Here is an 11,671-nt window from a genome sequence, read left to right as displayed (position 1 = left end):
CTCTTTCCTGGGCCTGCCAGTTACAGGCTTCAGTGGCTAAGGTTTACCAGTAGGCTAAAACTGACAGGGAGAGAGGCAGCACAAATGGGACACAGATTTGGAGACAGCTATAATAGTAACTAATAACTATATAATATCTAATAACTATAATCTAATATCTAATAACTGTAATAGTAACTAATAACTATAATAATAACTAATAACTATATTTAACAATAAATAGCTGTAGCCAACCTGGAGATTTCACTGATACCATTTTTCAATGTAAATTAATGTTGAAAATCTATAAATATATCACTATTTTCTTTTAAATCATCTTGAAACAGTCAGTGGTCATTAATTATAAACCAGGTGAGGAAAATAAAGTCTAACATTTACAAATATCGTACCTTATGGCAAGTTGTGCTGTAGCATAATGCAAGCTACCTTACTCCCATCAGCAGCAAACAGAGTTAGTTCATTGTTGTGCAGTCCTAATCTTAACAGATCCTTCTCTCCAAGTATCCAAAACCCAAGCATTTACTTCTCATCACTCTCACAGAATTCAATTATTTATCACAGCCCGGAGGACAGTATGAGTTGTTACTTCTCACGGATGAGCCTTACTTAAACCAAGCTGGACTTCCAGGAAAAGATCAGGTTTTGAAAAATGTTGCTACCCTGCTTATTCTCCTTTGCTATCACTTTTAAGAGTTAAATCTGTCTCCTTGCTAAAGAGGATAAAGGAGACAACAGATTGTGTAAGGCTTTGTCAAGCCTTGTGAAGAGCCAAAAACTGTTCCCTGTACGTTGCTTCATTTTTTTTTCCTACTGCACAAACTGTTAGTTTTCAGAACTTCACATACTAGTCTCCCACACTACATATGCAGGGGAAAAAAAAAAAAAAAAATCAAATTCTTATTAAATAAAGGCCTACACCCTCAAAACATTTAATTACCTAACACCGTTCTTGATAATGCACAAAAGATAAATGAGTTCATTTACTGGCAAGCATCATGTTCAGTACTAAATACAAGAAAGGTTCTGCATATGAAAAGGTGTGGTGCTAGAGGGAGAATGCAAGCCTATTTGAGTCCTGCAGCAAAACACACCAGTGGTTTTTGAGTGCAAATTCCTGTGTTGAGAGAGGTCCAGTAAGCACATTTTTTCCAATTTTTTTATTTTTTTTTTAAACACAAGTTGCATAGTTCTCTAGGAATTTGTTAAAGAGAACCCAAGTAATCATATGCTTAAAATAATCCAAAACATAACCTATCAACGGGTGTCAGAGAAAAATAGGGATCCCACTCACAAAAAAAAAAAAAAAAAAAAAAAAAAAAAAAAAAACAAGACATAACACTGGCCAAACCGAACAAGACTGTGTAAGTATTGTTACTGATGCTTTCATTACGCTTGGAACTTTTTGAGGAATATAATTTACAACTTCAGTTATCATCACAACATTTTTACTGCTGTGATTGAGCTGTCCAACAGCTGATGAGACAAGCTTTTACAAGCAACTTTACCAGAGTATTTAAGCAATTGGCTAATAGTCATACATGATTTGACAGCATATGTACATGCACAGACCAATGGGCTAAGAATCAATGAATAGACTCACATACACAAGGAAAATCTGAAGCACTGAGAGCTCCTTGTATTTTTAGGGTAGGAGTTCAATACAGTAAGGCTAAGCACAGCTGCAGCTGCAGGATGAGAGTGGGAGTTGACAAAGGGGATAAAGGCAGTCTTTGAAACCGGATTAAAGAGGTTGCTTCCACCAAGGAGAGTTCAGGCTGGTAGTGCATATGGATTCAGGAAGTCTTAGGTCTGTGCTAAAAACTGAACAATACTGGGTTTTCAACTTTCACTCACCTGCCATGGCCAAGTATTTTTGCTTCCTTTCAGAAGAAAGGGGAGAAAGGGAGAACACTGTATCTCAGCAGGGACAGAGGCAGAAGTAAAAGGTTGCATGTTTTTTAGTAAAAGGTTCCACAGAACAACACCCAGAAGAATAATCTGAACTACTCCTACACCTCGAGTATTATTTAATCACTGTTTGAATGTCATTAACTTTTCTATTTTTTTTAGAAGCCTGATCTGATCTGCACTTCTGTGGTTTTAACAAACTTTACAGGATTACAATGTGAAGCAGCATCAAGATTCAGGTGGTCTCAAGCATGGAAAAAAGCCTGTAAGCATCTCTGAAGAAATTATAGAGTAAATGAAATGACATTTGAAGTCTGAAAAGCATCTGACATTAAAATACAAAGTGCAAGATGTTTATAAGGCTTTAAGCCCTTCTTAAATGCTTCCACCGTTGTTTCCTGTGCAACAGACATGTTTAGAGATTAGATTCAACAATATTAGAATACCGTTCCTATTACAACTTGAGTAGTAGATGTTAAGATACTGGTTTGTGAAAGCTATAGCTTAAGTTGAAAATGCACTTGTCCCAGAAGTTGTGGCTACACTGAATAGGTCCAAGTATTCAAGTCCCTCAAAACACAAACCAGCAGAACTTACAAGATGTTCTGTTTCCATTTCTTATTGCTGTCTCTGTGCAAGTTCTGCCTGTAAACTATTTAGACTACGATAGAAATAATGTTTCCTTATTAGAGAGATCAACAAAGTAAAACACTATATCCTACACGTTCTTTGCCACAGTTTTGTATTAACATGAGAAGTATAATACACATATCAAACCAAACCACATTTATTTCATCAGTCACAAGTGCAAATATAGCAACAAGTCAGTTCAGCAAATTACAACACTGAAAAGAATGTAATGTAAATGCTAAGTACACTGACAGAGCAACTTCAGAGAGCAGCAAAAACAGTTCATTCAAATAAAAACTTCTATTCTCTTTATTTGTAATCTGAAAAAAAAAACAGTAAGTCTACATCAGGAATGTCCACTAACTCATGTTTTTATAGGTATTCTCGTATATACAGTTCGCATTATCCAGTGTGCAAACGGCCTGTCCAAGCTTCTTATTAACAGATGTTTTGGTTTAAAGCAAATTGGACCCAATATTTAAATAATACAGTGCTGATGCCAGTAAACGTTCTATTTGATATTACAAATTTAAGTATCTATATTTTAAAAAATTAAGTTCAATTTTAGAGTACATGTACAGTTCTACCTGGAACCAAAGTGGGCAACGTTAAAGATAAAACTGAATAATTTTTGCAGAAAAAAACGGACAGACACGAGTCATTTCAGGTTTTTTTGCATCTTCTTTAAATCTGTAGTTAAAATATATGCAGTACTTACATATAAAATAGAAAGCATTCCCATTAGGAAGATACTGCAGTTTAATTAGCTTTTTTTCCCTACCACTTAGTAGCCAAGGAACATGATTTCTGCTTAATACCCGATCACTATTTTGCTTTAAAGAAAAGCAAAAGTTGACTACCAGTATTAGCATCAGGATTTTTACACCGGATTTTTAGTTGACCTTCTTCTTCATGAGCTGCTGCTTCTTCTCTTTTTCTTTATAGGCAATGTATTGAGAGTCTGTGCCAAAGAGTCTGTCCCACCACGTGAAGGTTGAAGCATAATTGCCAATAAAGTTCATGTGATGGAAATCATGAAAACGGGCCCCAGCATAGAAAGGCACCAAATGAAGAGGGTTCAGTGGAACATCATAGCCACTATGGAGGGGAGAAGGAAAAAAAAAAAAAGCAATTATTGTAAGAATTTTTTCCAGATCTAAACTACATAATATAGACACCAGCTTGTCCTTTCTCTAATATCAAAGAACTTTTATTTTATAAAGTCCTAAAGCAATCACTTGAACACTAGCTCAACGAGAAAACAAAATCCCCTCTTCTCTTAGGCAAATGCTTCTGTTAACTATCCCACAACAGCTTTGGCACTCAGTGACCTTTTTAGCTCATCTTTCTAAGCAACACAAAAAGTTTAACCAAGACACCTAGGAGATCAGAGTGACTGAATTCCTGCTGGCTTAGTGAATTTAACTGGCTCAAGAGTGATGTTAGGATGGCAGAACAAGAATCAAAATCTTAGCGACAGCAAGCTATAAACACCAATCAGCTCATCTGCTCAACAGCAGCTCAAATCATGTACAGTTGTAGTATTCCTGTTCTTAATCATTTTCTGCTTACTGCAAGTTGTTCAAGTGTTTAAAAACTCAAAATACAGAATTAAAATAATATTAAAACCAGAAGAGTTTAATTTACAGGGATTTCAGGTCTTGCTTAGGAGTAAAGGAAAGCATCTTACTACCACCTAGTGGGGAGAGCACGAGGCAATCTGTTATAAACACCTCATATGGACAACAAACCTAATTGTCAAAGACTCATACTTCGCACAAATTACTTCGGTATGTCACAACATACACTTCTCGCTCTATGACCAAGAAAATCCTAAAATGGCAATGATTTGTACAGTGAGCCAGTTATTAGCTCATGTTCCACAAAAATACTTGACACAGCTTACAATACGATGCTATAAGCTTCATAATGTATTTACAGGCACAAGGTCAAGTGTGATGCTAACATTTCAAAAAGTGAACTCTTTCCTCTTGGACACAAAAAAGAAAAGGTCATTCATTTGCGGATTAACCCAACTAAGCCTTCTTGTGTTTGCATTACCGATTTGGAGCCAAATTTGAAATAAGTCAGTTTTACTACAGAAATAAGCAGTCTTACCCTTCACATCTACCATAAAGAAATAAATAAAAGGAGGGTTTTTTTTGTTTGTTTTGGTTTGTTTCTTGTTTGTTTGTTTTTGTTGTTGTTGTTTTGTGTTTGTTTTTTTACTTGTAAGATGGTCAGTTATATAGCCTAAAGTTTCTCTCATCCAGAGACAAAGCACTAAAAAGCTCTTGGCTGGAGCATCATGTTCTGTAATTGATTTCTGACATTCTAATATGCCTAAGATCAACCATACACCAAACATCTAGAACTACACAGCCTGAGACACCTACCTCCTGAAACCCTCCTCAGGATGATCTAACTAATGGTCTATAGTACTCTTTTAATCAACAAGATTTGCAGACAATGCTACCTCAAAAATAGAAGACTGTATAACTGTTCAGACTGTTATTCTGTGTACAATGCATAAAAGCATTTCAGTACAAAACAAACAGTAAAGATTAAAAGAGACATAGGGAAAAGTAAAACTATTAAAAAAGCAATGAGGATTTCACCTGTGTACATCAATGGTTTCCATCAAGCGGCATATTACCCATGCCCAGAGAAGAATCACATGGTTGCAGAAAACAACAATTCCAATGAAAAAGCCAGTTCCGAGGATAAGCGTTTCCAGAGGATGTGCATATTCTGCTTGCATTCCAAAAGGAGACTACAAAACGATAACAGACAGGAAAACTGTCATCATCTTCCATTTTCTACACCCCCAAATCAGGATCACCACTCTGTGGTTCTCTCCCCTTCCCATTACCCATCCCACAGGACTCCAGAAGGAACAGCAGAATTATACTGTGGGAAAAGGAAATGGTCTGATTGAGCATGGGCCTTAACCCAAGTGTTCAGCTCCTTGTTGGCAAACCAGGAGAGCAGTATTCCAATGTAATGACTGTGACTCCAATGGTAGCAATTCCAACCACTTCACTATTACAGTCAAAAGCTTTTGTTTAGGCTTATCATGACCTTAGGCCGAAGAAAGAGTTATTTCAGGAATATTGAAGTGTTTGGCAAGCTCCCATCAGCTATGCTATGCATCCAGTCTTGGAAGCAGAACAAAGCAGAAGGAAGCCAAAATACTCTCAGCATCAGGATTCGCTTGGAAAGGTATTTAAAATATAAAAATATATAAAATATATAAAATATAAAAATTTCATATATATATATAAATATATATATAAAATCTCTTTTAAATAAATTCTTATCATAGAAAATGTTATGAAATCTAAAAAACTTCTCTTATATATACACCAGTCATTCCTATATTTGATTTACCAGGAAAGAAGTTCCACGGAGTTTTCAGCAGCAGAACAGATATAGAAATATAATAATTAAAAAACAAAAGAAGTCAAACTTACACCTTCAACATTAGGTTATTGGAAGAAAGAAAAAATAAAGTCCACAATGTGGCTTAAGGATGGTTCAGAAGTAATCAGCTTCTATTTATCAGGGACAGTTTTTTAGTGAAACAGCCATTAGCCTACAGATCACTTCTGTGGGAACTGCTGGACACACAAGAACACCAGCCAGAAGCTGCTCCTGCTAGAAACCTGAGGGGCTGCCGAGAGAGAGGAGAACAGTAGCTGCTGCTGCAGACAGACATACACGGATGTGTCTGCTTGCACAAATCCATATCGAGCTTCTTTATTATGAGCAACCCATTCAAAGCGCCCCAGACACAGCAGCCTGCAGTTTACCTCAGGCACGGTATAGCTGATATGCTGAAACACAGCTCTGGGCAAACAGCAGCACTGAGCCCAGTGGTCCAGAAACAGTGCCACCGAAACAGAGAGATATTAACCAGGTATTAACTACGCTGTGTAAGCTCAGCACAGTGCCACCTCCAGTCAAGCACGGCTCATTACCTTGTGCTCACTGTCAGCTTCAACGTCGGTAAATGCAGAACCACCCAAATACCTCTGTGCTGGGAGCACTGTGTTCTCAATGCATCATCACACGACTACCCATACTGCTTCCAGAGCAACGATCCTCCCCCAAATCAAGTGCACTGCCCAGGTGATGCGGGCACCCAGGCAGTGCAGGAGCAGCCTGTGTGGACAGCATTCTGAGGGTTGCTGCGCCCTGGATGATGCCCAAGGGGTGGAGAACTGACAAACAAAGCCAGAAACCTACCATCTCCTCCTCCCCTAACAAGCAGGCTTATAATAGGTTTTTAAAAGCTTGCTTTCCCCCAGCTCAACAGATAGGATTCAACTTCAGTAAGAACTGAGTGCACCCTATCGTTCTCATAAATGAAATAAAATCACAGGAGGTGATTTCAGAAACAAAATGGATGACTGTTTTGACAAAGAGCTCAGGAAAAGACATCAATCTCCCTGTCAGAAGGATGTAAAACCCTTAAGTCTGCAAAATAAACCCTTTAAACAAACTGTATAAATCTGCATATACTAAAAACAATTTTTAAAAAAAAAATCAAGGAATACGTACTACAAACTCATGATGAACCTTATGGATGTACTTGTATATTCTCTTGTGATGCAGCAATCTGTGCAGGAAGTAGTGCCAGGCGTCCTCAATCACTGCACATCCGAAACACTGGGCAAGCAGAACGTACCTTCAAAAAATAGAGAGGTATTAGCTGATACATACTAGCAGATGCACAGTCTTGAAACATGAAACAGTTTAAACACTAATAGGGGTAAGAAACGTTTACGCACATTGCTGACTAACAGTGCATTGATGCTACCTTTTTATATAAAAATACACGTTAGTCCTCTCACCTATCAGCTCATCTGTTGGCATGCTGGAGCTAACATGCAGCATAGCAAGCTGCCATTTCACTATTACATACATGGTCGGTAACAAAACATGGTGTGTGCATGACCTAGATATAGAAACCATATCAGCTATCTACACCAGATAGAAAATAACTCTAAGATGATTATAAAGAACTACTACTGGGGAGAAGGAGGGTTTAACTTTTTTTTTCTTTTCTTAAGTATCGCAACAGTATAGGGCAAAAAAGGGGAATGTGGAACAGGTTCCTCTCCCTGGAAGATTACACTGCTGCTATGAAATAAAACAGCATGGGAAGAAAGAAACACTTAGGAGGAACCACTGAGAATAAAAAAAAAAAAAAAAAAAAAAAAAAAGCTAGCTTAAGAAGAAGTCGAACATTTACACCAAGCCATTATAAACCTTTCTTTGCTTCCATGAACTCCCCCCTAATTTCCTTTCCTCTCCAAACACCAGAACAATTTGGGGCCACTTAAAAAAAATAAAATAAAATCTACTAAGCTGTACAGCAGATAAGCCTGTGGAGTGATTAGCAAACACAGTTTGTTAGCCAAAAAAGTTGTGTTAGCATCATGAACTTTATCACACAGTATTTGTTAAATATATAACTGTACTCCCCACTCAGCATGAATATAAGTGAAATATCCACCTACCATCTAGGCATTTGTTCCCATTCATATGGAATGTTAAAATACTCTGTGAAGTAATAGGTGCCACAAATTAGAGGAAGTTGAATGAAAAAGTGATTGAAGAGGAGCGTTTTGAAACACTTCCACTGTTTTTCCCATGTTTCTGGTTTATCCTAAAAGAGAAAACAATCAGTTGTGTTAGGCACTTCTATTGTGTATAGCTGAACTGCTGCAAAAATTACTTCAGAGGCAGTTTCATTTCACCGTAACAGGTGAGTAGCAGATCCTTCATAACACAGATAATACAAATTACATGGGATTACATTCACTTTTATCGAAGGCTCTCATTTTTCTAAGCAAACTTTTTGTAAAAAGTGTCTATTACCAGAAGCTGTCTTTGCCAGTCACCTCAAATTCTTTTTGTTACTTCAATATTTGTAATTAGCTAGAACATTTCAGATTCAAAAATTTAACACAAATATACATTAACTTTTCGACTTCACGCCACACAACTTATTTCCATAGCTTAAAGAATACAAAGATGAGTTGAAGATAAAAGCTTGTGAAGAAATACCCTGACATGAAAAAAGAGTTTTTGCAGGGAGACCTTTTACCAAGTATCACAGTAATTTCAGGAACGGGTATTATTTCCTTTCCAATTAATATTAAAAAGAACCTGGGGAAGACAATCACCTTTAGATGCCAGATGCGCCTTTGCTTCTCGTTAATAAGCAAAACCCAATTAAGAGCGTGCAGTCTGTTCTAGACTTTCTCCATCATTAAAACATTTCCAAATCACAAACACGTGCGCTGACATATTTCAAAAGGCACACTCGTTAGCAAATACGCACAACACACAACTCCTTCAAAATACTAAGGCTCATCTCTACCAGCAGGTATTACAATCCCACTGTACCTTCCCCTGTTGAATTTGCTTGGGGAAAATTTGACTGGGTTACCAAAATGACTGACGTACCCTGTTCTCTCTATACCACCAAAATGGACAGGTCACACTCCCTAAAAAATAAAAAAACCCTTTGCTTCTCCGAATCTCCTTATGTCCATCTCCTCACAAACAGTGTAATTTTTGTCTCTCACATCCAGGTTGCCCCTAGTGATAGAGACAAACGTGTTCACACAAACTGGAAGCTAACTGCAGCCTGTGTCCTACTTCACACATCCCACGAGAAACCAGGCAAGGCGCAAAGCACGGCCCTGCCTCACCTGCTGGATTTTATACTTCTGCATGTAGGGTATGAACTGGAAGACAAATCCGGGCACGCAGAGCAAGAAGTACGCAGCCTCGTGGACGATAAGCGACCCCCATGTGGCGATCTGGAACTTGGTGTAGTTGTCCAGCATGTAGTTCCACGCGTTCCTGAAGGGCTGCTGCAGGGGGTTGGCGGGCAGGAAGGAGTCGATGTACTCCACGGCCAGGTAGGCCGAGTTGAGGACGTTCACGCTGTCGTTCGCTGCCATGGCTCAGGCGCAGACCATCACACGCGCCCTTCCCCGCGGCTCTCGGCAGCAACCTGGGAATTTGGAGGGGCGTCGTCATCACCCGCATTTAACCGAGCGCTGCACCACAGCGCCGAGGAGAGCTCCGTGCTGCAGGCAGGGGGCTCCCTGCCACCCACCCCCCCGGCCGGGTCCCCTCATCCGGCCCCCGCCGCCGCCCGCCCGCGGCCCCGCTCACCCGCAGCGGGACTCGAACCCGCGCCCCTCGGCCCCGCAGCCCCCGGCCCCTCACCTGCGCGCCGCCGGCAGCAATAACAAGCGCCGCGCCCGCCGGCTCCTCAAGCGCGCCCGCCCATTGGCCGCGGGGTGAGCGCCGGCGCGGCGCCCATTGGCTGGCCGGCGGCAGCGGCGGAGAGTCAGGCGTGAGGAGGGCCGGGACGCGGCCGCCGAGCGCGGGCAGCGATTGGCTGGAGGCGTGGAGTGAGGATAGTGAGACCGCGCCGCGCGGCCAATGAGGCGGGGGGGACGGCGGGTGACGTCAACGACGTGATGGGGAGGAGACGGGGCCCGCTGCTGCGCTGAGGCGGGAGGGGCGGGGCGGGACAGGCCACGCCCCCTTTGGGGCAAGGCCACGCCCCCTGTGCAATGGCGCCTGGGGAGGCAGCGGCGGGGCCGGCTGAGGGGAGGCCGCGGGCACGGGCGGGGCTCGGAGGAGCAATGCAGGGGCGGAGGCTGCGCCACAGCCCCCGGGCGGAGGCGAGCAGCCGCTGGGCTCGTGCCTCAGCTGGCGCAGCCATCAGCCGGGTGGCACTGCGCACGTAGCGCCTCCTCCACTGGGGCTGACACGGTCCCAAAAGGGGCAAAAAGTGGCCAAAACACAGTTTAAGGCACCACACGCTAACGCCCCGCCATCCGCTCCGGTCACAGTGGCCTCCCCCGGCCTCTCGTGGGGGAGGGCAGAGTGGTTGCGAGGCTCCTGGGGACAAAGAAAGCTTGAAGCAAAGTGTTGGCATTAGGAAACAAAATACAAATTTTTATTCGAAGAAAATATCTCGGCTATGACAATAACTTTGGTCATGGTAAAAGGAGGCCATCCAGGAACGAATCAAAGTCAGCTGCTCTTCAGAGCGTGGCCACATAACAGTATATGCAGAGAGTAGGTAACAGAAGCTAAGGTTACACGCATAAATAGACCTTAGTACCATGCAAGTTTCAACTTAATTTCATACATTCATTATAAATTTTCAGTTATTTTCATGCCAAATTGCCTTTTGCATAAAAAGTTAAGAAAAGTTACATTTAAGTGTGACCAAAATTGAACAGAAAAAAAAATCGTAAGTACGACAACATTTTTATTAAAAAGATCTTGAAATTACACCTGTTCAAGAATCGATAAGCCATCTCTGATCTCCTTCAGTGGGAATTAGTAGTGTTAAGCATTGTTAAATATCAAAAAATACAACTCTGTTTTACAACATAGTACCGGCATATTCAAAGTACTCTGCCAAATTTTAAATAATAAAATCAGGTTTTGAAGAACTTCAATAGAAAGCAACTTATGCTCACACATACATATGCACGTATTATAATTATGTAACAAAAGGTTTATAAAAGGAAACAAGTTTACCCCATGCCAGCTTGAATTACTGAGGTGGGATTCGATACCTAGTATGAAGACTGACGGTTCATTTCTTTAAATACATTTATTAGTCTCTGGAAAAAATAAGACAAAAATTTACTTTCACCAGAATACACACCATTCTTCACCGACGATCTGTTTCTCAGTCATGACTGACACAAGTCAGTCCTTATGAAAGTGGCTTTTGTGTTTGAAGACCTTGCAATAAAAAAAAAAAATAAGAAATGGTCCACTAGACTTCAGAAAATTCAATCAGCTCCTGTTCAACCGCAGAATAATCCTACGCATTGCTTCTACCTAGAGTAATCTTCATCATCCGTCATCTGTAATTGTAGACAGTCACGTCTTCCACTGTGACTCAAGGTGCAGCTACAAGTAGAGAAGTGCTTAGATACTCAGTCACTTCAAATACACTTGTTGAAGACTGCTTCTAGTGCATAATCAAGTTGAAAATCCCTTTACTGATCATAATGGTTTGTCAATAACTGTAACACCTAGAATGAAGAAAAAAAAGACATAAATCTTTAGGTAGTAT

At 40.7% G+C, this 11,671-nt stretch overlaps 2 protein-coding genes across 6 annotated transcripts in view; both read right to left on the bottom strand.

The window, feature by feature from the left end:
- Window positions 1-2,679: 2,679 nt before the first annotated feature.
- On the bottom strand, window positions 2,680-9,944 carry MSMO1 (methylsterol monooxygenase 1). 2 transcript variants are annotated; one of them, XM_068681169.1, is made up of 6 exons: window positions 9,790-9,944; window positions 9,264-9,571; window positions 8,064-8,212; window positions 7,102-7,228; window positions 5,157-5,311; window positions 2,680-3,636 (listed from the first exon to the last, which is right to left on the bottom strand). In XM_068681169.1, exons 2-6 carry the CDS (start codon window positions 9,516-9,518, stop codon window positions 3,432-3,434), a joined length of 891 nt encoding a protein of 296 aa, XP_068537270.1. In that variant the 5' UTR covers window positions 9,519-9,571; window positions 9,790-9,944; the 3' UTR covers window positions 2,680-3,431. The 2 variants fall into 2 exon arrangements, with proteins under 2 accessions (XP_068537270.1, XP_068537269.1); XM_068681168.1 differs by having other exon boundaries at window positions 9,736-9,891.
- Window positions 9,945-10,503: 559 nt separating this feature from the next.
- Window positions 10,504-11,671, bottom strand: part of KLHL2 (kelch like family member 2) — a 56,676-nt gene continuing 55,508 nt past the window's right edge. For all 4 annotated transcript variants that reach the window (XM_068681166.1, XM_068681165.1, XM_068681164.1 and 1 more), the window contains one exon: window positions 10,504-11,630. In XM_068681166.1, coding sequence (XP_068537267.1) covers window positions 11,602-11,630 — 29 coding nt within the window. In that variant the 3' untranslated portion in view covers window positions 10,504-11,601. The remainder of the gene's footprint in view (window positions 11,631-11,671) is intronic.

This window comes from Anas acuta, chromosome 4, assembly GCF_963932015.1.
Source record: "Anas acuta chromosome 4, bAnaAcu1.1, whole genome shotgun sequence".
NCBI classification, from domain to species: domain Eukaryota; kingdom Metazoa; phylum Chordata; class Aves; order Anseriformes; family Anatidae; genus Anas; species Anas acuta.
This window is presented reverse-complemented; position numbering and strand designations above follow the sequence as displayed.

What these genes read in the sequence shown, in the direction of transcription:
- MSMO1 (XM_068681169.1), bottom strand. Translation starts at nt 9,518, where the DNA reads ATGGCAGCGAACGACAGCGTGAACGTCCTCAACTCGGCCTACCTGGCC. An exon ending in AGAAGTATAAAATCCAGCAG is followed by an intron (nt 8,213 to 9,263) that starts GTGAGGCAGGGC and finishes TTTCTCTTTTAG; the next exon opens with GATAAACCAGAAACATGGGA. An exon ending in AGGTTCATCATGAGTTTGTA is followed by an intron (nt 5,312 to 7,101) that starts GTACGTATTCCT and finishes ATCGTTTTGTAG; the next exon opens with TCTCCTTTTGGAATGCAAGC.